Source organism: Haliotis rubra, unplaced genomic scaffold (genome assembly GCF_003918875.1).
Source record: "Haliotis rubra isolate DU_JTF1 unplaced genomic scaffold, ASM391887v1 Scf56, whole genome shotgun sequence".
NCBI classification, from domain to species: Eukaryota; Metazoa; Mollusca; class Gastropoda; order Lepetellida; family Haliotidae; genus Haliotis; species Haliotis rubra.
In genome coordinates, this window is record NW_025767257.1 from 1,816,747 (window position 1) to 1,844,642 (window position 27,896).

At 39.9% G+C, this 27,896-nt stretch overlaps 1 protein-coding gene across 5 annotated transcripts in view; it reads left to right on the forward strand.

The window, feature by feature from the left end:
- The window catches only part of LOC124253946, a 135,296-nt gene that overhangs the window by 89,542 nt on the left and 17,858 nt on the right, over positions 1–27,896 (forward strand). For all 5 annotated transcript variants that reach the window (XM_046687791.1, XM_046687794.1, XM_046687793.1 and 2 more), the window contains one exon: positions 25,351–25,478. In XM_046687791.1, the coding sequence (XP_046543747.1) occupies positions 25,351–25,478 (128 nt within the window). The remainder of the gene's footprint in view (positions 1–25,350; positions 25,479–27,896) is intronic.

A 27,896-nucleotide genomic window follows, 5' to 3' on the forward strand; every position in this document is an offset into this window, starting at 1 on the left:
CAATGTGGAAAGTTACGTCCCTTTGTGGCGTGGTATCGTGGTATCGAATCCCAAATTCGCCCCGATTATGTTTGTAGGATTCACGTTTCCTCTGGTCGGCTAAGACCTGGATGTTCTCGGCCCTTTCTCACATCAAAATGAAGTACTGTGAAATTGGAATACAAGATCGATGCATTCATTGTCTTTCCTTGTCAACCGCTTCTCCTTCTTTATAGGGAACTTGTATACTTAACTGTTCAAGATAACTGGTGTTTTATCGATTGAACCTCCAGCACTGCAGTTAGTTGGTGAAGAAGCTCGGGGATGTCAACACTTTTTGCAATGATGCAGGCACTGGGACTCCTGAAATGAGCATCACACGTTGTAAATTTGAGGGCAGTCATAACCGGGGCAATCGTTTGACAAGCAAATGCTTTACCCACTATACTAGAGCGTATATCGCCGTGCCTGACTTAATATGGCTGTTACATAGCATGGTATCTCTCTGTGAGTTCTAGATGCCGACCGTGATTTGACCTCCGGCAACGTTATACCCTATGATGATGCAAATACTTGTTGTTCCATGTCTGACGTTAAGTGTCGAGTGGGACGTGTCGGCTCGGACCCTGCATAATGTGAGAGGAGTATCCCCACACAGGCGAAGACACATGCACACTTTCATGTATGCCTCTATTTAACTGTAATTATCTCGAATGCGGCATTAAACCTATTTCACTTGTTTATATTTGAAACGGGAATTCCACTGAATTAGCCAGGTACACCTCAAGAGCAAAGTTTGAGGATGTCAACTCCTTGAGTGTACGTGTTAAACACACAACGAGTCATCCGTGTAAATCGTGGAGAAGTGTTTCCGCGTTACACCGAAGAATCTTATTTCTGTGTTCCACCGTCGTGGGAATGTTATCAGAAGTTTCAGGAAAGGATGCTCACATTTTGAAATATATATATATCCCTACTCTACTACTACACCAGGTAACCGAAGAATTCATCCCCTCACGGGGGCAGTAGAAACTCCGAAAGTGCTGACAACATAACCAAGAAGTTATCATCCGTAAGCATTTTCCTTAAGTAAATTCATAATATCAAAGATGGAGAGATATCTACCTCGTCCATTGTTCATTCTGATTCTGCTGACGTGGAAGTCAGTTGCTGCTGTTGCAGGCACTTCGACCAGACGTCCTTCATTTATGTGTTTATTTACTTCTACTGGTCATACTGTTAGAAAAAATATTCCTTTTACTAAAATTACAATACATCAAGTGGAAATGTTTTTACTTTCTCTTCAAAATCACGACCACTCTGTTACTTGATCAAGCTGGTTACATGGAAGTGTAACTGGAACGCACCAAGACGAAACTCATGTAATGCATTATCATCTGCAGAACAAGGTTCGTGTGAAAACACAACAAACTATTTGATGTAGAAACACACAAGATCAGTTTGTGACTGTCCAGCGAAAATAACATACAAGTCTGTAAAGTGAATGGGACGGTGGGGTAGCCCAGTGGTTAAAGCGTCCTCTCGTCACGCCGAAGACCCGGGTTTGATTCCCCACATGGGGGCAATGTCTGAAGCCCATTTCTGGTGTCCCCCGCCGTGATATTGCTGGTTTATGTCTAAAAGCGGTGTAAAAACCACACTTACTCACTAAAAGCGGCTTAAAACCCAACTCACTCACTGTAAAGTAAATATTTTATGGATCTAATCCTGAAGGGATACAGAAATATCCTTTACCTCCATCGATGCGTTGTGGAAGGCGTGAACAGACTCCTGGAATCTATACAAATTCCGATGATAAGTGTCCGTGGCGCGAGATTATGGTTTCACGTGTCAGCTTATTGTTCGCTAAAAGCCTTGAGCTCATGGTTACTGAACATGAGAATTGAATCCACGACCTTCAGAGGACATGTTGCAACTGTGCAATACAACGTACGGCGTCTGGGATTGGTCCCATGACCTCTGCGGTAATCTCACTAACCCATCCAGAGAAGTAGTGTCAACATCGCTTTGTCATCTTTTGTAAAGGGGCGTATCAAATGATTGTCGTAAACCAGAGCATAAAAAAATCTACACAAAACAGAGGTTTAAGATTTCAAAACCAGATTTTGATCTTAAAACAACCTTAAGTGACTGAGGTGAAGGCGGACGTCAGGCATCATAATGTGACGTTCGCCTACAGTCAGTTGCCTGGGATATTACTTTAAAAGTGACTGTTGCCACATTCATACAACAACGTCCTGCCATTCAATAATATCACTTGTTGCCTTTGTTGTAGTCCTTAACATTGCAAACCAGGACCGTGAATGAGTTTAGTTTTACGCCGCAGTCAGTCGTATTTCGACTGTATAGCGGCGGTCTGTATATAGTCAAGTCTGGATCAGACAATCCAGTGATCAAGAGCATGAGCATCGATCTACTTAATTGGGATACGATGACATGTGTCAACCAAGTCGGCGAGTCTGACCACCCGATCCCGATCTCGCCTGTTATGACCATCCTCGATAATCTCCAGGGTATACGTAACGATCACTCTCCACTATACCCTGGATGCATCCACGGCTTTGGGCGATGATGTTATTACCTCCCTTGGCTGGCTTTTTATCCAATCAGGTGCCTACGCTGGGAAGTTGAGCGTACCAATCACTACTCACTTTGGCGTCTTAAATTTTCTAACCGTTTAAACTTGGCAACACAATTGATGCAGAGGTACTCTGAAAGAAGTAGAAGGAGTTCTTTCATATATTCTTTTTATAGTTTCAGATCTGTGAATTTGTCTTTATTATTTCTGAGTGGCACTACCTTTGCAACTGCGACGGCATTCTTTGTTGACACTGGCAAGCTCGGTTGTAACGGCGGCTTAGCTGATTGGCTACTGTGAGAATGCGGAGCCAGCCAAGGGAGGTAATAAAATCATCGCCCCAAGCCGTGGATGCATCCAGGGTATAGTGGAGAGTGATCGTAACGTGCACCCTGGAGATTATCGAGGATGGTTATGACAAGCATAGTCGCCTTTTGTGGCAAGCATGGGTTGCTGAAGACCTATTTTATCCCGGATCTTCACTGGTCTGTTTATCATAGAAATTAGAGATGATATATGAAACATGGTATTTGAATAAGAGCAGATCTAATAGGTATACGTAACCAGTCATTGTCTCTTACGACAAGCATGAAGATCAATTCTATCCCGGATCTTCATGGACACTGTGAAGTTTAAGCCTTGGTCAGAGTTGTGTGAGTGGGTGACTTGGGTTTACGTAGAACCGTATCCTGGTAATACCGCGGCGTGTCAGCATAAGGAGGGAGGAAAACCCGACGTTTCAGGCGATTGCTACTTTTTGAAGTCCACGAGCACGGTTGACAAACCACGAAACATAACCATTGTCAAAGACTTCTGACGTACACAGGCTACGCAATTTTGCAAAGTGAAATGCATTGATTTAAATGACTGGGGCCACCCGTTCTCCACTCAAAGTTGAAGCAATGGTTCCCTTACATGAATCTATTTATTAGGTCACATGTCAGAGTTGTTGGCAAGACCTCGTCTGTTATGGGTTATAAATACCAGTTGGACTGTTTTACAATGTCTGCTGGCTTATATATCATAATTAGTATTATCGATTTTATATTCCCCTCTCGCATCTCACGGAAAGCAACCTTGATTGCCAAGACGAATCACGCTATTTCGAGGACCCTTCGTAAACAATATCGGCCTGAACACCCCCTGGCATTACAAAACGTAACAGTTAAAACGTCCCTACAGGTGTTTCATGCTTGCGTTATCTTGATTCTCCTTAACGAAAGCTTGTTGTTGTAATCTGAAAACAGAATCTGAAACCACTTCCGGCAGTCCCTGATGTCAAGCTCATATTGTAAAATAGAGCTGAATACACTTCAAACTTGTCTTGGCAAATTGCATTGCCACGAAAAGAAACATAATTTCAGTTTTCTTGATGTTTTCAATTAGATATATATCTTTCTTCTACTTATGGTCATGGACGGCTTTAAATGTTCCAGCTGATATGTTCTGAAGTTTAATAAATAGAAGCGGAGTCAATTGTACAATTTTGACTATATCGGGTCTGAACAAGACAATCCAGTAATTGTCACTATGCGATACGATAAGCATGTGTGTATGAACTACTGTTAAATAGTGATGATACCAAGTGTTCATGAAAAGGTGAGCGTATCCTGCCCCACCTGTGGCACCCGTCATAAACATATGCTAAATGTAGTCATTTGTTCACCTGAGACAGTTCAGGACCGTATGGTACAAGTTAACATAGGGAATTGCATCGGACATAATTTTTGTCACTGATGCATCAAATTTGGAAATTTCCTCCACATGTCTACCATAAAACTTCTTGAAGCTTTACTGTGGCCTTGAATGTTGTAACCTTGATCAAACAACTTCTGAACAAGAGTGGCATGACGCTCTGTGTTTTATAACGAAATTACCAAACATTTTACCATGAAGAAAACACGATAAACATTTTAGTTTCATAAAAGAAGCGTTATGCACTTAATATATATTATGTATACGTGCGTCGTTAACACTCGTGAGCCCCATTTGACTGACAAGAGTCAATAACACCACTGGTCATTAAATTATGGAAGAGTTCCGTGGGTTCAAATAAGTCTTTTACCATTGGTATCTTTCTAGACAGGCCATGTTCTTCTACGAGGCGTGACGTTCAACGAAGCTCCTAGACACTGTCTGTTTGAAATCCACACAAACATTGATTTCAGTGATCAATATGGTCATCAAACGAGCCCCGTAGTTTCGTGAACACGAACCAAGGTCCAGAGGTCAATAGAGAAAATCGCATGGTCCGACAGTGGTCATTGCCATTCATTGGCGGTCAATATTGCTTATCGAACAGAACAATGCCTAGCTGCTCCTGATCGATACGGTATTGTTTTTTCATATGTAAAAATATGCCCTCAATGCTAATGGATTTCCTTCACATGGATCCAGTGAGTATCGCCAACAGCTTTGGTATAACGGTTACATTCTCTGATTTCACGACATTGTGATTGTTTAATGAGCATCTCCTTGATACCTCTTTCGAAGGACGTCTCTGTGAACCCTAGGCTACAAGGAAACTTCACATTGCCACTCTATACAATACCACGTGTTGTGAAACAGTGTCCGAAACAGTGCAACAACTTTTGTCGATTTTTTATGTTTTATCAAACGTTTTACAGTTGGATGTCCTTCATGTGGTGCAAGTAAGCTCAATGACAGATTTTGAATATTTATTTTACCACGTCTATGGGAGGGTATTAGTTTTTACGCCTACGGTGGAATGGTGACTGTACATGTGTATTGAAGCCTACTGAAGAAGGAGGAGGTATGCAACTGATCCACTATACATAGTAGTGTGTTCTGACTGTCCTGTTCTGACACTGGAAGTGAAAAATAAGAGTCGAGTTATGGAACTGGTGTCGGGACTATCGATTGTTTCGAAGGCTTTCAAAATACTTTGTCAAAAAATATGAAACAGGTTGAGTTGACGTCAATTAGTTTTGGCAGTTTTCGAAAAACAGATTCGACTATCGTTGGAGACGTGTATCTGTTATTCACAAATCGAATCACGGAAGTGGGCACCCTCTGCAAAATCATTAACAATTTAAACTTCGTGTTATAAGTTACTTGGTCATTGCTGCTGTAATCCATGCTGTGGTATGGCTGCGGTTGGTGTATAAACAGATCTGTATTAATATGGGACGATGTACAGTATCGGCTGTTTCAGGATGAACACGCTGTCTCTCTTAATATGTAAGAGACAAATAAACATGTGAAACGGTTTTGTGATAATATTCTGAAGGTACTTGTGAGCCTTGTATTGCACTCTTTGGGATCAGCTATGAGCATTGCGGCTGCACCTTCTCTGTTTGTCAAGAGATCATTGAACAAGGGAATCCTTGGACAATATGATGCTGTGTGTTGTGCTATATTTCCTGGCTCCATTTTAATGAAGAAAAACGACGGTATATGTAAGAGCATGGATGGACATTCATTACCAAATTGGACTCGGATGTGAAAACCTGATCATGCAGCTGATATACCAAGCACTCTTCTCAAGGAAGAGGAACTTCGTGCCATAAACACTCTTCATTGTGTTCAGGATAAGAGTAAAATAATTCGAGAAGGAAGACAGGTTACCACAGCAACAACAGCTGCTCCTCATATGGCTGTTTTTCATAAATACTTGAAGACCTGTACGTTCGGAAGACATACAGGCCTCCTTATGAAGGATCATGCCTTCGTCAATAGCATTCATTGTTTATAATAGAGAGATCGATAGAAAATAAGCGATAAACCATTAAGCAAGGCGTTCAAAGACAAGGAGCCCGTGATGGGGTATTCACTGATGCATCTCTGAACAAGGGCTTGGAATTCGGGATAGGCGGTCTCCTGAACAATTAACGGATTGTAGTTTTATAACATTCTACTTCGATAGACCTTTGCCCTTTAATTCTTTCGGCAAAAGTACCAAGATAAAAGCAACAATACTATGTGTTGAATTTTTTACTTGGTCGAATATGTAAATCTACTGTGGGAATCATTCATCAAGAGACTCATCGGGTTAATCAGTCATTCTATACGACATTAGAAGCAACCATATATTGCGAATCAATGTTCAGTGAAAGCTTTAAACGGCAATGTGCAGAGTGGATAAACACACGATGCATGTTTAGATGATGAGTTAACAAGACATATCTGATGAAGGAAGGTTTATAGAACGGATAACTTCTGAAATGTGGAAACGTGTGAGGTTCACCAGAAACCCGAGGCTACTCCGGTCATCGGACCCCTCCTACTGCTGGTACCAGGTAAGTGTCGAGCTGATTCCAAGGCTGAATGGCGGACACGGATTAAGAGAAGTTGTGTTATGTATCTTTTATTCAGATGTCGGATAGGCATTTACAAGTTGGTAGGGTAATACAACCCCCTTGATATGGATGTGCAAGGTGTTTTTTATTTGCACACGACGTTTCTGGGCTGATACTTGCCCCTTTATTCACCTGTTGAAGGGGCAAGTATCAGCCCAGAAACATCGTGTGTAAATAATAAAGAACTTGCACATCCATATCAAGGGTGTTGTATTATCTTTTCACTGTTGCGAGACGAAATGTTGCATTATGCAGTGGGCTCATTGTTACAGCTTCAACAACCAAGGTGAAAGTATTTAGGTATTATCTATGGCTAGTGAGTAATGAGTGAGGTAGATTCCAGAAGCCTGGATACCTAGGCGAAAGAGTTCAATGTTGCGGAGGATGCTTAAACGATGTTTCCTCTGTATCTTTCAGTGTTGTGATTAATGATAAGGAATTGTGTACGCCAATTTCATTCTTAGGGTTTTAACACAACAAAGGAAGAACAATATTCTCGCTAATGTCAATATTTTGCTTGATATTCTCCCAATAACCTGCCCTAGTTATAGATTCTGGTCATGTACCCATGGCAAGAAACGTAACAATGGATCTATTTATCTGTGCGATATATTCACAATAATAAGGGGCGATGTATACTGTAAGAAGAGAATGGCAAAGGGATCGAAACACGGTCAAGTATTTGACACTGACTTCAAGAAAAACAATCAAGCTTTATCCCACAGTCGTGACGAAGCCCTTACATACAGGCACCCTAGCCTGTGTCACCTCTAACAAAAGTGTAAACTGTGGTTTAATGTGTTAAGTAAAATTGTTAATTGAGTCATAGAATAGGATTCAATACAACGTGTTGTATAAGGCAGGATATGATGTATTCATATCATACACATGAAGAGAATATTACAACTATCACAGGAATATTACAATTATTGTCGGAATATTACAATTATCACTGACTGCGATATGTCCTGAGATATACAGTGCTGCATGGTCGTGGTGCAAAGATGACAAAGCAAGGTTTAGATAACAGATAGTGTCTGATTACCGTTAGGACTTCTGTTTGACTTCACTGTTGCATTTTCATAACCTTTGTTAGGGGAAGGTGTATATGGTCGTTAACATTAATGCAGTTACGGTTATTATATGCTTTTACACCATATTTGTAAATTTAACTCATACATGAAACGATGTTTGTAGTTTTACATTGGAAAGATGTTTTCCCAACAGCGAGGGAGCGAGAGGGAGGGTAGATTGGGTCTAATGGCGCTTTAAACAGTATTCCAGTTATATGGCGTGTCAGCCTAAAGTGTGATCAAAGACGATTTTTACATGAACAAACTACCTGATATCGCTCATGAAAAACACATGATATCGATTGCTGGATTGTCTGGTCCAGACTGCCAAGATTGTTTCGTCCTGGCTCCTTTGATATTGCTGGAGTGTCGAGTTAAACAACAAACATTTAATCTGTGTTGTTATGAATGAGGAATTCACATATGTTCTATCTGCTTGTATAAGCTAAATATTCTTGTTATTCACGGGTCTAATTTTTTTGTGTTTCTGGTAAAAACATATCCTCCTGGAGAAAAATAACCCTGGTTTAAACTTGTTTGAACTCGTCTTTAGATAGGTTTTTATGCAAGTCGACCGCTCTTCTTTACCTCAGCGTTAAATTAGCTGGATTAAATGTCTCCAACGTGAATGACCGTCACGCGTTTGTGGACTACTGTATATTGTCGGACGTTATATTGTGACGGAAGATGAAAGGCAACAGCTTCATTGGTGAACATACGTCGTTACTTGTGTCCAGTAGCTATAACACACATACACATGTTACTCCCTTTGAAGGGGATCTGGTTCAACATGAGACGTGTTGACTTCTAACTCAAGGGTGTGGTCTGACACCATCATCGTGTTTTTATTTCCCTTTTCACATAGGAATTTCACTTGGTTTCCGTTCAAGTTACCATGGTGATAGTCAGTCGGTTGTTCTGTGTCATGTTTATATAAATACCATGCTTACTTACCCACTGGCCCGTGAAGATGCGGGTTTGATTTTGATTCTCAGCAATCTTGGTGCGACTAACGGGATCAGGTGGTCTAATGCAAGTCATCCTATCCCAGTTGCGTAGATCTATGCTCATGATGTCAATCACTGGATTGTGGGATACAGAAATTATACAGTCTGCTGTCATTGCATCTACCGACCCAAGAACCCACCCCTACCTACTTACCCACCTTTGAAATATCAGAGGTGTATTATTTATTTGTATGAAACATCTATTATTAAAGTTACACAAGGATATCAAACTCTTAGGTCTACTTTACATTATTAGTAGGTGCTATTTGCATTTCTCCAGCTGTATGTGTTACAGCCTTGCTAGTACACACAATACTATGGATCACTCATTGGTTTGCCTTTGCATGTGTTTGTGACGCGTGTCATCTGTGGGTCAGGATACGACAGCTTTTCGATAACACCTGGAATTCTAAATGATACTGATGCTAACAAGTGATTATGTCACATTTGGAATTGTACAATGGATTCGGAGGAAGCATTCTGTATCCTGTTTTGATGCAGCTATATAATTATGAAACATTTTCCTCACAATGATATTGTCATGGTAATGCTATGACGTCATGCAGCATACCAGTCGTCGTTGTTAAACTTACTACTGTCAAACCATTACATCATTTAAACAATCAGACTTCTCAAGGTAATATTGCTATTAATACATTAACTATATATTGAGTGAGTGAGTGAGTGAGTTTAGTTTTACGCCGCTTTTAGCAATATTCCAGCAATATCACGGCGGGGGACACCAGAAATGGACTTAACACATTGTGCCCATGTGGGGAATCGAACCCGGGTTTTCGGCGTGACGAGCGAACGCCTTAACCACTAGGCTACCCCACCGCCCCAACTATATATTGATATACATTATGTATAAAATGCCCTTGTATAACACCTATTCTCATAAGTATTCATAACAATCACAATGTCCGATCACTTGACATAAAACTAAAAATTTGAATACCTGAAGGGCTGAATGTCACAGAACCCATTTACAAACCTGCCCAAGACCGATTCTTTTGATGTGTTGATGACTCATGAATACACTTCCCTTTCATCACAAATAGTTAATATATAATAAAATATCACCTAAGGTGTAATATTCCCCATGTTGCCTTTACACTCAGTAAACATATGAAAACACAGTGAATACTAGTACGTTCAAATACGTTGGTGTAGTATTTTTATGAACTCAATGTCTTATTATGAGCATGAATTTCTCAAACGTCCGTTCACTCTAGACGGTTTAAAAATATATGCTTATATTGTTATAGTACTGGTATTTCAAATCAAGTAAATTAACATATATGAAGTAAAAGTTTCTGTTTAAGCTTTAATCGTCACTCTCAGTAACATGTGCATGTCGTGTACTGACTTCGCTGGGTTAAAAAAGAAACAATAAGACAATATGCTAATACATCTATTTTTTCCCAGTTGTCGGACTAGTCAGAAAGAAGGAAAATGTAAGGAAAAAGAATCTTATAAAAATATAAGCAAAACAAATTTGTAACCGTGAAACATTGTATTCGTCAGACATTATGTCCTGAAAAACGTTATGCCATTTGGGATAATATTTGTTCCCGTGTCGTGTAAACACGTCATATTTAAATTACTTAATCGTTCTGTTGATAAATACAATTTGAAAAGGCGCGTTAATACGCCTGTACGTGATGGCATCTAGAGAGTAAATCAATTAATCGAAGAAACGAGTGCCATTGGCAAAGGCTATCACAAGTTTTATTCCAAAGTAGACACAACTATTACATCTCAACATTTACATGACGTTTCTTGCTGAGCTTGTACCCATCCTGTGCAAACATTTTAAACTCCAGAAGTGACTACATTTCGCCATTTTGTTTCAAAGACCTGCAGGACGGGGCAGCTATGTCTCGTTAAAGCGCTGCGCATGGGCGACATCGTATCGACGCGCAAAGAAGCAATAAAACGCCATTCTATTGGCAGTGCATGCTGGTGTTTATATGTTTGGCCCTTGTGGCTCGTCGTTATAACAACAGCTGGATATCAATTATAATTCCTTATAAAGAGGATATCGAAAAGTTGCATTGTACGGTGTCATCGCAAACAAGTCTGTCTAAAGGTATACTCCAGTACGCCACAAGTTGTCATATCGCGCGGGAGGTCGCACGCTCGAGTCATTAGCACGTTGTTGGAATCAACACAGAAGACACACAAGAATACGTGACAGGCAAACTGTACCACCCGATATTACAATTCTACAATTCTTAATTGTTCTTAAACTCGTGAAACAATGTGGCGGCGGTTGAAAAGATCTGTACGACGAAAGAGAGGCCCGAACCCTTCCGACGCGCAATGTACATATCGGGTGAGTAATGTAATATTAGGCAATATATAACACCTGTTTGGCATGGAAATACCTTTACAGTATCCTATGATAAACAGCAACGAGCATAAATCCTCATTAGACGGACAGTTTCTCTTTACACGTCCCTTCTTCCGTATGTTCATTTGTCATTTAAAAGACACAAAACACGTAAAAAACAAAACAGTAACAAAACTCGTGTATGGATGATTCATCTGAAAGACCATTTGGACAAGGCATATATACGTTTAAGCTAACATCAAACATAGGTGTGCACATTCTTTGGCCCGGATGTTTATTTTAACGCAAAAAAAGACATGTTAAGTGAATGACAAAATGACAATAATGTTTACTGAATGACTTGAGATTTGCTGTGTTTATGTCTATAAAAGGCATGACATTACTGACAGCAGGACAGGGATGGGTAGGGTAGTAGAAGCTTGTGTGTGCGTACCTGGATGTGTCAGTAACAACACGACCCACGTCTTCTCAAATACTACTGTAAATTGATAAATGATGGACATATATCACTCTTCATTGTTGCACAACATTTGTCAACAGCTGGGGTAATGCCTACGATGTTTTGGCAAATACAAAAGAGTCTTCAGTAGGAAATAAGTGCCCTAGTCAGTTTATTATACTACGGCGAGACGGTCGATTAGGATGTCGATATATTCACACATTCCTGAATTACCCATTCATCAAATACCAACAAAACAGGGGAAGGGATTCTGATGATTGGGTTTATGATTGTATTTATGGCCGAAGCCGTCAATGCAAATTAACCGTTTAAATTTATCGTAAAAATTCCAACTATGCAAGAAAACAAAGCCGTAAGTGGGCAGTGAACACACAATGACATGAAATGGGCGGTAATGAAGGAATCATGCGCTATTGTAAACCACCTGAAATTCCTTCCTTATGCAAGGTTTAATTTATCTCAAAATGTTCATATGGATACCACAAGTCCATATGAGAAAGAGGGTTAAAATGTAATTCAATATGGACAGCGTGTCATTAATATGAAAATGAAATGAATGAAAACGTTTCCACTGTGCTGACAACTGTAAAATGTCGCAGCGACCAGCTCAATGTGGTGATGGTGTACAGGCGGTGAAATGAAAGAAACTTTTCCAATATGTTGATGATTGTATTGTGTCGGTGCGACCAACACATTGTGGTGTCCAGGTTTCAGAGTTGAATTGTTAAAAACGTTGCAATTTTATTGCGTTTGGTATTTTAGATTGAAAATTGAAACTTCAAAGCCACAGTAAATGTTTCCACAGACACCCAGACACACAACAATAGCAAGTTTTTCTTGCCGCTGGTTCATGATCTGGTGTCTATGGCTTGTAGTGACTGGGTTCTGTAGGTATTGGTATCACCTATTGTTAAAGGAATCGATAAAGTATTGACCAGTTTGAAGACACACACTTCTCCTTCCTTCTTCAGACGAGTTTTGTTCTGCAAACAAAACTAAACAACACACAGTAGTCGATGTTTTACCCATAAAGCCATTAACCTCTTGACATACTTACGTGTTGTCCTTTTTCATTGGTGCTGAGTTCCAAAAGAATATCTGTATTGATTAGCTCAGTCCATAGCTTCGTTCCTGCTGTAAATCATTACAATACTATTTCTTGCTCTTCGTTGTGATGTCATTGGGTATTTCATGTTTAAACGCATAAGGTCGTTATGGTAAGGTTGAAAATCCATATAAAGTCATGCATTGCATATTGATTGTGTTGTTCTCATTCTATAACGGGAATGAAAAACGTCAAAGCCAAAGAATAATCTGTCTTGGTTATCTGTAGAAACCAATTCCATTGGTCATAAACTGCAAAACAACTTTGAAAACTTTAGAATGGATCACTGAAGATCAGTGAAAACACCGGGTGTTTTCGAGAAGGGTTGGCCTAGTTTGTAATTCGTCGCCGTGTATTTCAAAATGAATGTTAGAATCTTGTAAATATAGTTATATTGTTACCATTAATTTAGTGACTTTAATTCGTGGATAGTTCTGCTCTGTAGAACGCTAGTTTCTAACTGGTCAGTCTGAGGTATAATATCATACTAACATCTCGTGTTTAGCCGATCGTTTGATTTGTGCCTTACCGCATAATCACAGGATGTTCTGGGTTTGATTCCCCACGTGGGTGCAATGTGCGAAGCCCATTTCAGGTGTCCCCCCACCGTGATATTGCTGGAATATTGCTGGACGACTCTAATTAAACTTTACTTACACACTCATGGTAACATCTATGGGACATTATACTGCTCGCTCGACATTTTCTGAAATACCACAGACACCATAAAATAACGTCCCATGCCCATTCAAAAGCACAAACATAATACCTGGAGCTAGCTTTATCAGTTAAACACTAGTCTCAAAACATGTTAATATAGCACGTTTAAAACATGCATATCAGGCTAGACAACTCCCCAACCCATTTGCTGCAAATAGATGAATAGTATGTCTGTGTTGGGACACAGCTAGTAATTAACGATACCTGCTTCCCTCACGTTTCGAGGCATGGTGAGATCGCCCACAAAGCATCTGTATTTTTGTTCTTTTGTTGGCATCTTTTTTTCAAATACACAACACACCCTCCACATAATTATCCTCGGACATTCTGGTATAGAGATGATGTTAAAATAGGCTTTGTTGTTTACATCTACAGTGAAAATGTATGGGTCTTGAGGCAAATTGAGATCACAACTCCGAGTCGTAATATTGAAACAAAACAAGTACCATCTCAATCCTACAATGTATGTAAAATGATTGTATTTAATTAATTTCTCTCATTTGTATGACAATGCTGTGAGCTATAAGCCCGTTCAGTTTTGAAGGGTTGATATAAATTATCACTGATCTTTCAAACAGTATTACTGAACAGTAAATACCATAACTTTCCTCAGTTGTCTCCCCTTGCGACCTTGGAATGTACGATTCAAACCCAGGATATATTTCCAACTTACAGAAGGTCAGGGGCGGTGGGGTAGCCTAGTAGTTGAAGCGTTCGCTCGTCACGCCGAAGACTCCGGTACGATTCTCCACATGGGTACAGTGTGTTTTGTGAAGCCCGCTCTGGAATATTGCTTAAAACGGCGTAAAACCCCATTCGCTCATAGAGGCATACATGTGTATGTATGTCGATAAACATTCAGGCTATATGGCTATAAAGCAGAGTACAGACAATGTTTTGCGTTATGCACCAAAATTCCTCATCACAACACGCCCCGGGTAACGCTACGCCAACTCTTTGTCTCGTTCAAGGAGGTTGAGAAACGTTAATTTCCAATGGAATTTGTTTACGATTTAGGTCCTATTATTATAAATATTATTTCTTCACTCTTGAAGACATGCACAAATTGCTTTGAATTCCGCTTTAGAAAAGTGAAGAATACGATTATTGCGATTTCTGCTGTTCTACAAAAAGCATACTTGTGTCATGAAAACATGAATATTCTCAGTATAAAGTTTGTATGTCGAAATGATTTATTGAGTTGTGTTGACTTGAGTTACCATGGCTACTAACAATGTCATCTCACTGAACAAGAAGTGACCAGCACAACGAACGTAATCTGCTTCAGTGGCTTATCTAGAGGGGGGTTCAGGGGGTTCGACCCCCCCTCTGAAAATGTCTAAAGACCACATTGAAGTTAATGTTTTGCAATGGCGGAGCCAGGGTGGGGTTCACCTGAAACCCACCCCACCCCCTTAAAAATTTCTGGATCCGCCTATGTACTTTCACGAGAATCCTATTCATGGCGGTTTTAAAACTATGAACCTTGTGTCACCCATATCAACTATGGCACCTGCATATTCTGTTTACACACAGTCTTGAAAACTTTCTTACTGAATATCTAGCGTCAACGTAAATAAGCCCCAACAATCTTGAGATTGACCGCGAGACAAATGTATTTCCTGAATTGCGGAGACATGGCTCCCTTTGATGAAAATATTAGCTCTAATAGGGAATAATGACTTCATCAAGTTTTCATTTCTAGCTGATGCCCTCGTTATGGATATTCTGCGCCATGAAATCAGCTTCCGTACAAAGTTGATGGCATATGGATTTACAGGAAGCATATTTTTTAAAAACGCTTCGAATATGACAAAGGCTTTTTCTCTCCCGAGCCCGCTAGATCGACTTAAATATCTTTTCCAAGAAAAGATAATCACGGTTTTACCAACGTTGATTAGAGCATCCTACTCCACGCGTGTCACAAACACATGCAAAGGCGAGTCATGTATTCGCCTGAACAAACATCGAAGTACGTGATACAAGTTGCAACACGTATTAGAATTAGAGGATAGTTCCAAAGATCTAAATGCAGGTTGACATCAGTGTGCGAAATAGATACTGGCCCGCTAGCCCGTGGCGAGTAAAAATCCAGTCGGACCAGTAAATCTTCACAGTCACTGGTCCGACAGGCTAGTGAATTTTTATGGGGTCATTTTGTAAATATATCACTCTCTCCGACTTGTTAGGTTACCATACACTGTTAGATCATCCAAGGCTATGGCCTGATAAAATGGTCTTCATATTAACAGCTTAATGATGAAACCCGTGTATTGACGACAATATTTTATTCTAAACTATTATGGTATTCGCACACTGGTTTACAAACATCTATATTTCTACACACTTAACGATGTAGGGGCGGTGGGGTAGCCTAGTGGTTCGCTCGTCAAGCTGAAGACCCGAGTTCGATTCCCCACATGGGTACAATGAAACTTTATTTCTGGTGTCCCCAGCCGTGATATTGCTGGAATATTGCTAAAGGCGGCGTAAAACCATACTCACTCACTCACTCACTTAATGATGTCTATTCACATCTATACGTACCTGCAGATGCCACAGGCACATGGATATACCATTTTAATCTGTATGAGCCTGAAAATACATGTTTACATCTATATAATACCTCAAGGTGTATGTTCACGTGAACAAACATCTGAATGTGTATGTTCACATCTATAAACTTTAACATTCTTGTTCACATCTTTACACACGTGAAGGTGCCTTGTCATACCTATACATTCACTATCGGTGCTTGGTTGACATGAAATACTTTCATTTTGCAAATAACACGAGTAAAAATATTCGATGTCAAAGTCAGATGTTCCTTTCACCAAATGTAAAGGTCTCATATTTAGGTTATTGTTGTTTCTTGAAGATTGTGGTTTATATCCTTGATTCTTGTCCTGGATTCGTGTAAATGGATACACCTTGACCCACTTTTACAGAACAACCTGCAGTACTTGTGTTGATAGTAACACGACCTTTGAACCTGTCAATCATTGCCGTATACGTTTATATGAAGAAAAGAGTTTTATACGTATCTCTACATGTTTACAAGATGATTACATGAGTGTATTCGCATTGTTGTCGGTGTTATCCAATCCTTATAGCAACTAACGGGATCGGGTGATCAGGCTCGCTGACTTGGTTGACACATGTCATCGGTTCCCAATTGTGTAGATCGATGCTCATGCTGTTGATCACTGGATAGTCTGGTCCAGACTCGATTATTTACAGACCGCAGCCAAATAGCTGGATTATTGCTGAGTGTGGCGTAAAACTAAACTCACTCACTCACTCATTGTTTAACGTTTACTAATTATATTGATATAGATTCAGAGCAATATTTAACTACCCACAGGATTGTATGACAAGGGGAATGGGGGGGGGGGGGAGACTACAATTACCCGAATATCATTTTTAACTTTATGTCGAGCAATATTCGAGTTCATGCTATTGATGTCTGCCTGTCACCTCTTTTGAGGTCGATAATGCGCCTACTACGAACATTTCAAAGAGAGTCATACGGCACTCGCTCAAAGGATTTTTGATCAGCGTTACAACACTCAGGGCTTTAGTAAGCCTTGGTAAGTTTAGAAAAGGGTATATGGTAGTTAGTTATTTTGAGGCATGTCCACGTTTGACATACCAATGACTTCTGTGACATCCGATCCAATCTCCTATCTTAGCTTGAGTAAATATCACTATCAAGCTTCAAGATGCACCAACGCCTTGTTGGGAGTAAAGTCGGAATTCCTCCTGAGTGGAGGCCGTTTGTTGTCACAGATTTTGTTAATATGTTCCCGCTCACTCTCCAACAATATGGAGGCTGCACGGTTATCTGGAGTTGGTCCAGTGTTGATGATACGGTCGTCGAGGGTGTCAATAGTCTCATTGCATTAGTGATTAATATAACTCATAGAGAAGTATCTTCTTTCATTATATTCAGTCTGTAATTAATTTATGTCGAGCATAGTTTGCAAACCTGCCGTCTCTCTGAAATTAAACACACATGCATGCGCGCGCGCACACGCAGAGCCAATGGTTTACAAAACAGAGGTTTTATGTAATGTGAACGTAACCTTTTCTCAATCCAAGTATCGTAAAAGATTTAAGTTCAGAATATTTTGTGGACAGTTCCATTTTGTTGAACAGACGATACTGGTGTTTAGCAGTACATTTTTGCACGTATGAAAACAAGCTGTGCACCATATTTCAAATATGAATCAGATGATCTCATAGTCACAACCTGTCCCGACCGCCTCCGCGGTGTAGTGGTTAGAGCGTCCGCCCGGAGAGCGGAATGACGCGGGTTCGATCCCCGGTCACGTCATCCCAAAAGGCGTTAAAATATGGTACTGGTTGGTCCCTCCCTGGCGCTAGGCATTAATGGGTACAACAAGGACTGGTCGGCTCGGAGTCAGTATAATGTGTCTCAGTGGGGTATTCAGGCTTAACTGCGGCATGGTCTCTCAGTGAGCTGGAACTATAAGCCAGCTTAAGTCTTGGCTGGTACAAGCAGCCACGTATACACATGCATGCACGCCGTCATGAGCGAAATATTCTGAAGTACGACGTTAAACCCCATTTCACCTGTCCTCACATCACCCACAACCTGCCCAACAAGGACTCTATACCAGTATATACAGGGAAGTAAAACACAAACCTTCAGGACGCAGTCATCATACTGCCGCCTCCATGCTCTCAATAATGGCCGCAACCAAAATGAATCAATGACAGGTTTTAGTTGATGTCTCCTTGGATTCCCTCAAGCTGAAATAGGTGATCTGGGTAAATAGTGATCTATAAATCTGGTGATGTGTGTGGGAATCATAACCATGGTTATTCTTATCACAACAATATGAAATATGAGTCATCATGGTGCAATAGCTGTTTGTGTCACAACACTCACGCACCGCGTCGTAATGGCCTTGTGGATGCTGCAGACAAATGAAGGCATCAAGTCCTCTATTCCGTCACTGCAGCGTCATCATTCAACTTTCATTCAACATCACTTCCCATCTGATTCCAGAAATCCCACTGACAACATGCTATACGCTGGAATAGCTTACGGGAACAAACATAGCAACTTCAAAATCCTGTGATCCAAGGAAAATGCAAGATATGTCGAGTTAACTGCATGTGTCTGTCACAAGCGTAGTGCAAGAATTGGTCCTATAAGTATCAGGATGATAAAATTGCTCAGATAACGAGATAATGAAGTTCGAGATAACGAAAGCTACAGCAGAAGGACTATGCTGATTCGGTTTAGTGGTTTTACACCGCAATCCGGCAATATCACGACACCAGAAATGGGCTTCACACATTGTACCCATGTGGGCAATAGAACTGATTCGGTTTAAATATCGAATTTTCGGTTATTTTCCGATTTGTGTTTAAAAGAAATTGTGTTTCAAATGACATTTTAATTACTCCCACCCATCAGTGCCAATTAATATTTCTCCTGGGTTTCATTTGCCCATTGCTGTTTCCAATCAGCGTTAATTAACCGTTGGCTTTCTTTATTAAGTGTCCAACTTTATTATCTTATGTTATCTGTTCTAACATAGACATAAACAAACCGTTTCCTAGTATTCATTCACCCGATGATTCTTCTCTGTCATAATCCCCATGATTTCGAAATATACATGGGGGACACCTTGCAAAAACATGTCGTATGTTTGATTTAATTAATGATGTGATACATTCAAGAATGTTTTCATTTAGATAAAAAACAAAATGTGTGTGTACCATTTCATAATGTCCATCCTTCAGTTAAACAGACTTTAGCGGTAGACATACCAAAACACGGAAGGTGTCCGGAATTGAAGTCTATTGAAACATAAATATTTGATAGCGATCTAGTTCACCTGGCTTGTTGCTAGTCAACAGCGTTATCACCTCTAGCAGACTTCATGCACCTTGCACTGCTGAAAGTTACACGGCAAGTCAGCAAGCATCCCCTTCTTTACCGTTACGTAAAAAATATCTTTATTGATGATCTTCCAAAACGGTAAATTGGTAATTGCTGAAAATATAGACGTTAAAGGGGAAATTAAATTTAGAAGGGTGGGAATTCTTGGGGGATTTAAGATGCCTGAATCGGGGACGTGGTGATTCGTGTAAGACTCACGAGACTCATTTGTAATCTCTGCGCGAGATAATCAATATGAGGCAATGTTTAGTGTTCCATTGGTTCCATAAGTACACAGACAATGTCTGCTAAGGTTCCTTGTTTACGATTTTGGTAAAGCCACTCCTACATCAGAACTACAGGAATGGAGATGTGCGTGTCAGGAAACGGATCTTGTTTGGGGGAGGTGACGCCATTGTTGCATATCATTTCATCGTTGGTCGTCCATTTCAAGAGAAGCTGTCAAATTGTATGAATTCTTTTTGAATAAACTGTTGTCAAGCCAGTTCATTTCATAGCCGCGCCTTGACCGTCTTGAGAGAATCAATATGGAACTATGGCAGGGTGACTGTTGCCCTTGATAGATATGTTTTCCCAGTGGTTGTGATATCATCAACGTTTATCCAGCCAAGGGTCACACTACACATGCACATAGAGCTCTCTATCTATCAACGTTCAGTGTATCAACATAAACAATCCTGTAGGAGTGGGCCAAGGAACGGCTGCTCCATGACATTCCACGAAGGAACATGCGTGGGCTTCACTCTCTCGACCCAAATATGTAAATTCTTGGAATATTGTGGTTTCTTCCTACCCATGCCAATTAGTTTTGATTCATCGTTGTCACTTCGATTCCTACCCAACCGATGACGTCATGGAGACACCGACAGTTCTATTTCACGATTGGCTACATTTGTCCATTCGACGCGGAGATCCTGGAAATTCTCAAGACACCTGTACACATTGTTTCTCGAGGTTGGCAATGCCTTTTATTGATGGACTACATGCAAATCTGGCGGCTTTGGCCAGTATTTATTGACATTCGCTGAGTGATTGTTTCAGTGGACATTCTGTAATTAACATGAGCACTGTATATAGTGATTGGGATTTACCAAACATTGCACGTTAGTCAGAAATGGTTTACATGATGACCGAAAGAGATCTATTGCCCTCTGATCCAAGCCAGACCTGGTTCAAGGTGAGATTTAAGTTGTTTATTGTGTACTTAAATATTCAAACCAGCATATCATTTGTATATTATAATTCCTTAAGGGACACATATTTCCAAACCAACTGACCCACGGGTAGCATCTCCGAAATCTCTAAAACATCTCGTTCATTGTCGTTTAAAGAAGCAAGAGGACTTACCAGCACTATTTATTGGGTAGCTAGTGTTACAATATGCATTGTTATTCTGTCTCAAGAAAATACCTCAAATGTATCCTTCAATATGAGAAAAGCGCAGGAAGCCATTTACTGCTAAAGTCAGATTGATTAACAGAACCATTTTGTATCTTTGTTTGTTCTGAGGCAATTATCAAACGAAATGCCCCAAATGATGTATTTCATTTTGTTATTCTATTAACCAGTATATGACACAATGAAGTATACTTGTAATGTTCAAATATCAAAAACAACAAATTTACGTATTTATTATCAAACAAAAGCATTGCATTTAAACAAAATACGAGGATTATTCCACTTATACTGTGTCGAAAACTGACGCCCCAAAAGATACTTTAAGTCATTTTCCAATGTCCGAAGGAAACAAAATAATAGCTACTCAATCTGATGTGTTTTAACAGCTGGGTCTAGACGTAATTGATTTCTTGTGTGAAATTGATATAACGAATCAATTTTAATTGGGTAATGGAGTTTTGTTGATTGATTTAGATAATATAAACTTGAGTGAGCAGACAAGCTAAGTGCTGACTGATCTAACATTGCGTGCAAATTGACACGAGCTAAGTTATGTTTATGCAGTGTAAAAGCAATTAAAGCCATTAACTTTAAAAGAGTAACAAATATCTCTTCAATTCTGGTACACGGAGTGCGTTGTGTTTATTGATCTAAGACAATATAAGGTGTATGAATATTTGTGATGTGTAGCTGCAAGCGGATAAAAAGACATAAGCATCACAAGATGTTTTTCTTTTCAAATCCCATATTTCATATTCCAGAGTTATACCTCTAACTGCATTACAGGGAATCGTCGACAATATTTCCATACTGAGCTAAATTTACCACTTTACATTTTCATATGATTCGTCTGGAGAAGGTATCAGCACAAAAAGATATAGTACATTATGAAATTAAAGTCTTAACTCGATAACAGATGAAGCCGTATCTTGACACAGTTCATCGTCAGAGGAGCTGTTGCTATCATGATGAGCTTGTTGTAGATAAAGCACCGTGTCTGTCTGACTGCATGAATGTAAAGCTGGGTATTCATTCTGGAAAACTCTATTATAGCATTTCTTCGTAGAATTTCACCTCACACTCGTAAACCTATAATTTAATCTAATGAAACACATCAGCAGTATCTCTTACAGACACAAGAGTTAAACTGTCTCACTAAATCACCTGAAGGAAATTAAGGCTCCATTTAAAGGCATAAACGCCTCCGAGAGCCGAAAAAATACAAGGATATCATGGTGGCTATGTATTGGCTTTTCGTCTGTAAAGACGTCACAGTTCCGTTTACACGAGGATGTTATTTGTAAACCCACTTAGCTCCCGTTTGTAATTCTTCAATTTTGCTGAAAGTGGTGCTGATTGGCAATGATATTCTTGTCCCCATAACTCATGTTTTTTCAACTTGTTGGTGTAATGTGTTTCAAGTCTTGTGATACGTGCTTTGCGTCTTGTTTGTGTAGAAAGTAGAAATGTATTTGGGATCTCGGGACGATATGTTTGATTAAGATTAATCATGTTGATACTGATCGATATGTTTCCCTCCTGCGTCGAAGAATATTTGTGAAAGCGGTTATGGATTTTGTACCTTTTCATTATGTGAATTGAACTGTTCTTCCTGGTAAATTGCTCACAATCAGCTGATTTGTATATATTGATTGTTGTATCAAAATTAATCAATTAATCGATTAACGATTCACAACCGAATTACCAAAACACAGGCACCACATGTATGCATGTAAGAATGTTGGATATGGTCCATGTTGATGTTTCAGATTATGTTCCTGTATTCCGGTGCTGATGTTTCTTGTTCGTTCCTAAAAAACCTATTTATCAACAGAGTGCAAGTAATGTCATGTAATACTATCCCGATCTGAATGCCTTGAAGGAGGATTGTTCCTACACTGGCAACTTGTACTGGTTTCTCTTCTGAACGCGATTTGCCATCGGGGATGTCATACGTCCAAAATTGACCAGTGTGAATGTCTGGCGAACCAGTCAATACAAATTGTATCTGACTGGCGAATAGTAAGTCATTTTTCGTATAACTAACAGTGGGGGTGTAGGGATACTAGTTACTGGAAGAACCGAAGATAAAGTTATGATCTTTGGAAGCATTATTTCCACAATGTGAGTCCAGCAGCCGGCTCCAAAGACCTTATTGATTTCCGCATGGTAAGCAGTGCATTTTGGCATCGATGCCAAGTCATTTACTCTTAATGTAATTTGCATCAGACAGCTAGACCAAAGGATATATCGCTGCACTGATTTGGGGGAGAAATATACAAGGAACCAAAGCCTCCCAAAAACAACAACAACCAAATCCAATAAACAAAATACATGGGAGTTGGTAGTGGATGTTTTGTAATGCCACAGCCAGCAATACCAGTTTGTATGAAGGTGAAAATCAATTCGTAGAATAGAGCCATGGTGACATACAGAAATTCAAGTCACAGCTTGACCACCAAAAGAGTGTTGGTCAACTCAAACGTCAAACATACGCTAATCAGGACCTGTTATACCTTGGGATCCGACACAGGGGCATTATGGTGTTGAAAATTAGATATATACTCATGCAAAATAATAGATCTACATCATGGGGAAATCCAAAACGTGGCAAGAGAAGAGAGAATATTCCACCGTTACCGACCCTCGAAATCCAAAACGTGGCAAGAGAAGAGAGAATATTCCACTGTTACCGACCCTCGAAATCCAAACGTGGCAAGAGAAGAGAGAATATTCCACCGTTACCGACCCTCGAAATCCAAAACGTGGCAAGAGAAGAGAGAATATTCCACTGTTACCGACCCTCGAAATCCAAAACGTGGCAAGAGAAGAGAGAATATTCCACTGTTACCGACCCTCGAAATCCAAAACGTGGCAAGAGAAGAGAGAATATTCTTCTTGGCGGTAGCCGAGTACTAGTTGACCACTGCGCCATGTTGCCCTCTATCTTGTCGTAATATGGTGCCATCTTGGTGAATGTCATGTCTAAATAGTTCATGATGCCTTTCTCAAATGTCACAAACTACGTTTGTCAACGGCACGTGGCAGCAAGTGATCTTAAATGAGGCCATATGTGTACAGCTATACGTACTTATCTAAATATCCACGTGTTGATGTTTGTTGCCTTTTTCAAATGTTAAATATAAAATGGGACATAATACATAACGTAACGAAAACACATCTTCAGATACTGCGAAGTGAAAATATTGACAATGTCTGTTAAACATAGCATGACACTGAACGCAGTAATTATATTTATGAGATCTGTTGACAATGACAAAATCGTTTGTTATGAATATCCAAGGATTCAACTGGTAGTAAAATTTAATCGACAGAGATTACGACCCGTTAACTGATATCCAAGATGAAGATGTATTGTCTCCAAGGGATGCTCTACGTGATTATATCCCTTCATGATCCAGCTGGTGGATTTATAGACTATTAAACCAGGCACTAGGCCCGGAGTGACCATGACGCTCTCCAAGGTCAGGTTACACGTTCAAGGGATAAACAATTAACGCGAACTACTTCATTACTGATAATTCGCGGACGTTTTTATTGACACGAGAATTGACGTGTGCGACATTATGAATCCAAAGGTTCTCTCTGACGATGACTACATATGTTGTTGAAGCATGCCAAGTCGCATCGTAGTTTGTCAGAAATGACGTTGCTGACCCGCAATGACGTGCAGCCTGTAGCTGTATATGACGGCAAATCACTTGTCGAACCATGTGTATTCTCATGGGCAGACAAGTGGCGGGACTATACGTGACGTATGTTCTCATTCTGCACATGACGTAGACGAAGATGTAGTTCCAATTCATCACATACGTCATGGTACTTATACAGTTATTTCCATTACGATTTAAATGACGACACCGATTTTCATCTTTGCACTCTTAACATGAAGTGTCACATGACGGGAGTATTGTTTGTGTAGTGTATGCTTGACGTGGCTTTGTGAGTGTTACATACAGTACCTAAGATTAAAATTAGAAGCTATAATTATCTGATCCGATTATTCTGTTCCAGAGAAAAACAATATCACAACCAACACGAAACATGCGTCTTCTTCCTAATAAATCATAAAATTCACTTATTGTTGAAATACTTGACACTTAGTTGAGATACACTGTCACAATGGGCACCATGAAGCGTTATTGCACCTGCTCGATGCACTTATACTGAGGGAAACAAATAAGGGTACACCCCTTCATGGCAGTGATCCTATATTGATTCTCAGGTTTCCTCCCACAGTTCTATTCAAAGTTGGTGATGAAAACTGGAAAATATTAAAGGAACACTTGCATTTTGTGTGTTCCTTTATTTGTTACTCTCAGTATATCATTAATAATTGTACATGTCATTGTAATGTTCATGTTGTATATTTCAGTTCCTCGCGGCACAAACTCTGAAGATTGCGTCTATGAATGGCTTGGGCGAACTGGACAAGCTTGAATCAGAATTAGAAGATGAAATCAATTATGAAAGTCAAGCTCCTCCCAGGGAAACACTTCAGAAGTAAGTGATATATATAATATATATAATAAGTATTGTAACAGGACGGAAGTCTATTTTCTGCACATAATCATGGTTTTATTTGATGTATGCCGAATTATCATTAAAGAAAAGGAATGAAGGAATGACAGCAGATGTTATGAAGAATTCTAAGAAATCACGCCTCTAGTGACTAATTTCCTGCCACAATGCTCAGAAAATATGTTAAGATCTAGTTAATACAGATTCCAGTATATCGATGACAACCAGTACTGGCTTCAGGTATGGATTGTGTTTGTTCGAGATTAATGGATCGTTTCTGTTCTAACGTTGACTGTAAGGGACAGTGACACGCTGAAAGAGTGCATGTCAAACAAAATACCTCACTGTCTGTCTGTCGAATAGGACTGCACAATAGAGAGACTTACTAATTTCATGTATATGTACTCATGTATCAAACAGTTGATCACACTACATATACGCTTAGTGTCAAACAGTTGATCACACTACATATACGCTTAGTGTCAAACAGTTGATCACATTTCATAGAGACTTGGTTTCAAACAGTTGATCACACTTCATAGAGACTTAGTTCTAAACAGTTGATCACACTTCATAGACACTACGTCTCAATCAGCTGATCCACTACACAGACACTAAGTTTCAAACAGTTGATCCACTACATAACACACCTTTTAACAGGAGATCCCACAAGGCAGACACGTAGGGTAAAACGGGCAACCACACTGAATAAACAGCGTCAAACAGGCAATCACACTGAATAAACAGCGTCAAACAGGCAACCACACTGAATAAACAGCGTCAAACAGGCAACCACACTGAATAAACAGCGTCAAACGGGCAACCACACTGAATAAACAGCGTCAAACGGGCAATCACACTGAATAAACAGCGCCAAACAGGCAACCACACTGAATGAACAGCGTCAAACAGGCAGCCACACTGAATAAACAGCGTCAAACAGGCAACCACACTGAATGAACAGCGTCAAACAGGCAACCACACTGAATAAACAGCGTCAAACAGGCAATCACACTGAATAAACAGCGTCAAACAGGCAATCACACTGAATAAACAGCGTCAAACGGGCAACCACACTGAATAAACAGCTTTAAACGGGCAACCACACTGAATAAACAGCGTCAAACGGGCAATCACACTGAATAAACAGCGTCAAACTGGCAACCTTACTACACGTGTCCTTGATGTCAAACTGGCAACCATACTAAATAAATAGTAAGTGTTAAACAAGAGATGACACTGCTTAAACACTGTCTGACAAATATTAAACCACACTACCGAGGCAGTTTATGTTAAACATGAGACCACTCTAACATAGAGATATCTTTGTTTAAAATTAAGTAGTGTAGCATTCACTATGTGTTTCGCCTCTGTTCCCTTCTCATTGTTACATAATGAGCATATTAATATACAATTCTGTTACACGTACATCCGGGCGGGGTCGTATATATGTGACACGTTATCTGTGTAAATGTGATACAGGTTTAAGCAGGTGACGACCAAATTATCCGACTATGCACATGTACCGCAATGGCTAGGTAGAAACCTGATCTCTTCACATGAGATACTGAAAGAACAAAGACAAAAGCGGAACCTCTTCCTGACGTCATCGACGACCTTCTCGTTACCAGACATAATACGTTGCGTGCAACATAATATATTCAGTTTGGGGTCGCGATACTCATTGAATATATCTCTATGAAACTGTGTAAGACTTTATTAAGGATCTATCTCGTTGTATCAACAACCAGCATGTGACCGAAGTGTCGTGACGAGAACATGTTTGTAACAAGAACATGACACTGTCTCATCTGTTGTCCTTTTGATCCGTGCATATAGTGTCAGAGTGACAAAAACTCCTGAAGACTGTATGATAAGACATGCTTCAAATATGCTTCAAATATAGCCGTGCATGGACTCAAGCAAAGACGTCTTACGATCAGAAAAACTGTTTTGCATTTTACCTAAAGTACACGCACTACAGTCGGTTTCAACAATTTCAAGTACTTTCTCATTGCTGAAAAAATATACCCTACTATGCTCCCTGTCCGCCATTCTGAAAAAAGCTATTTCATCCGTCTCGCACTCCGACTCACTAACAAGTCTGCTCGATCAATACATGTAATAACATTAATCTGTCAGAGGCGAACATTAAATAATTCCTCAGAAGAAAGTCTTCTCTCAGCAGATCAAAGAAACTTGCCCTTCTGAATCATATTAGTTAGAATACATAATGCTCAATCGCCCAATGTAAGTGCCAGCGTTTGAGTAGATGCATAGTACAATTATATTTACACCCATACCCCTTTTATCTGGAGCTTCTTTCTCAAACGACACACACCCTCATTGTACTATGTAATAACGTCCAAGAGGTTCCCCTGCGGTGCCTATAAAACAAAG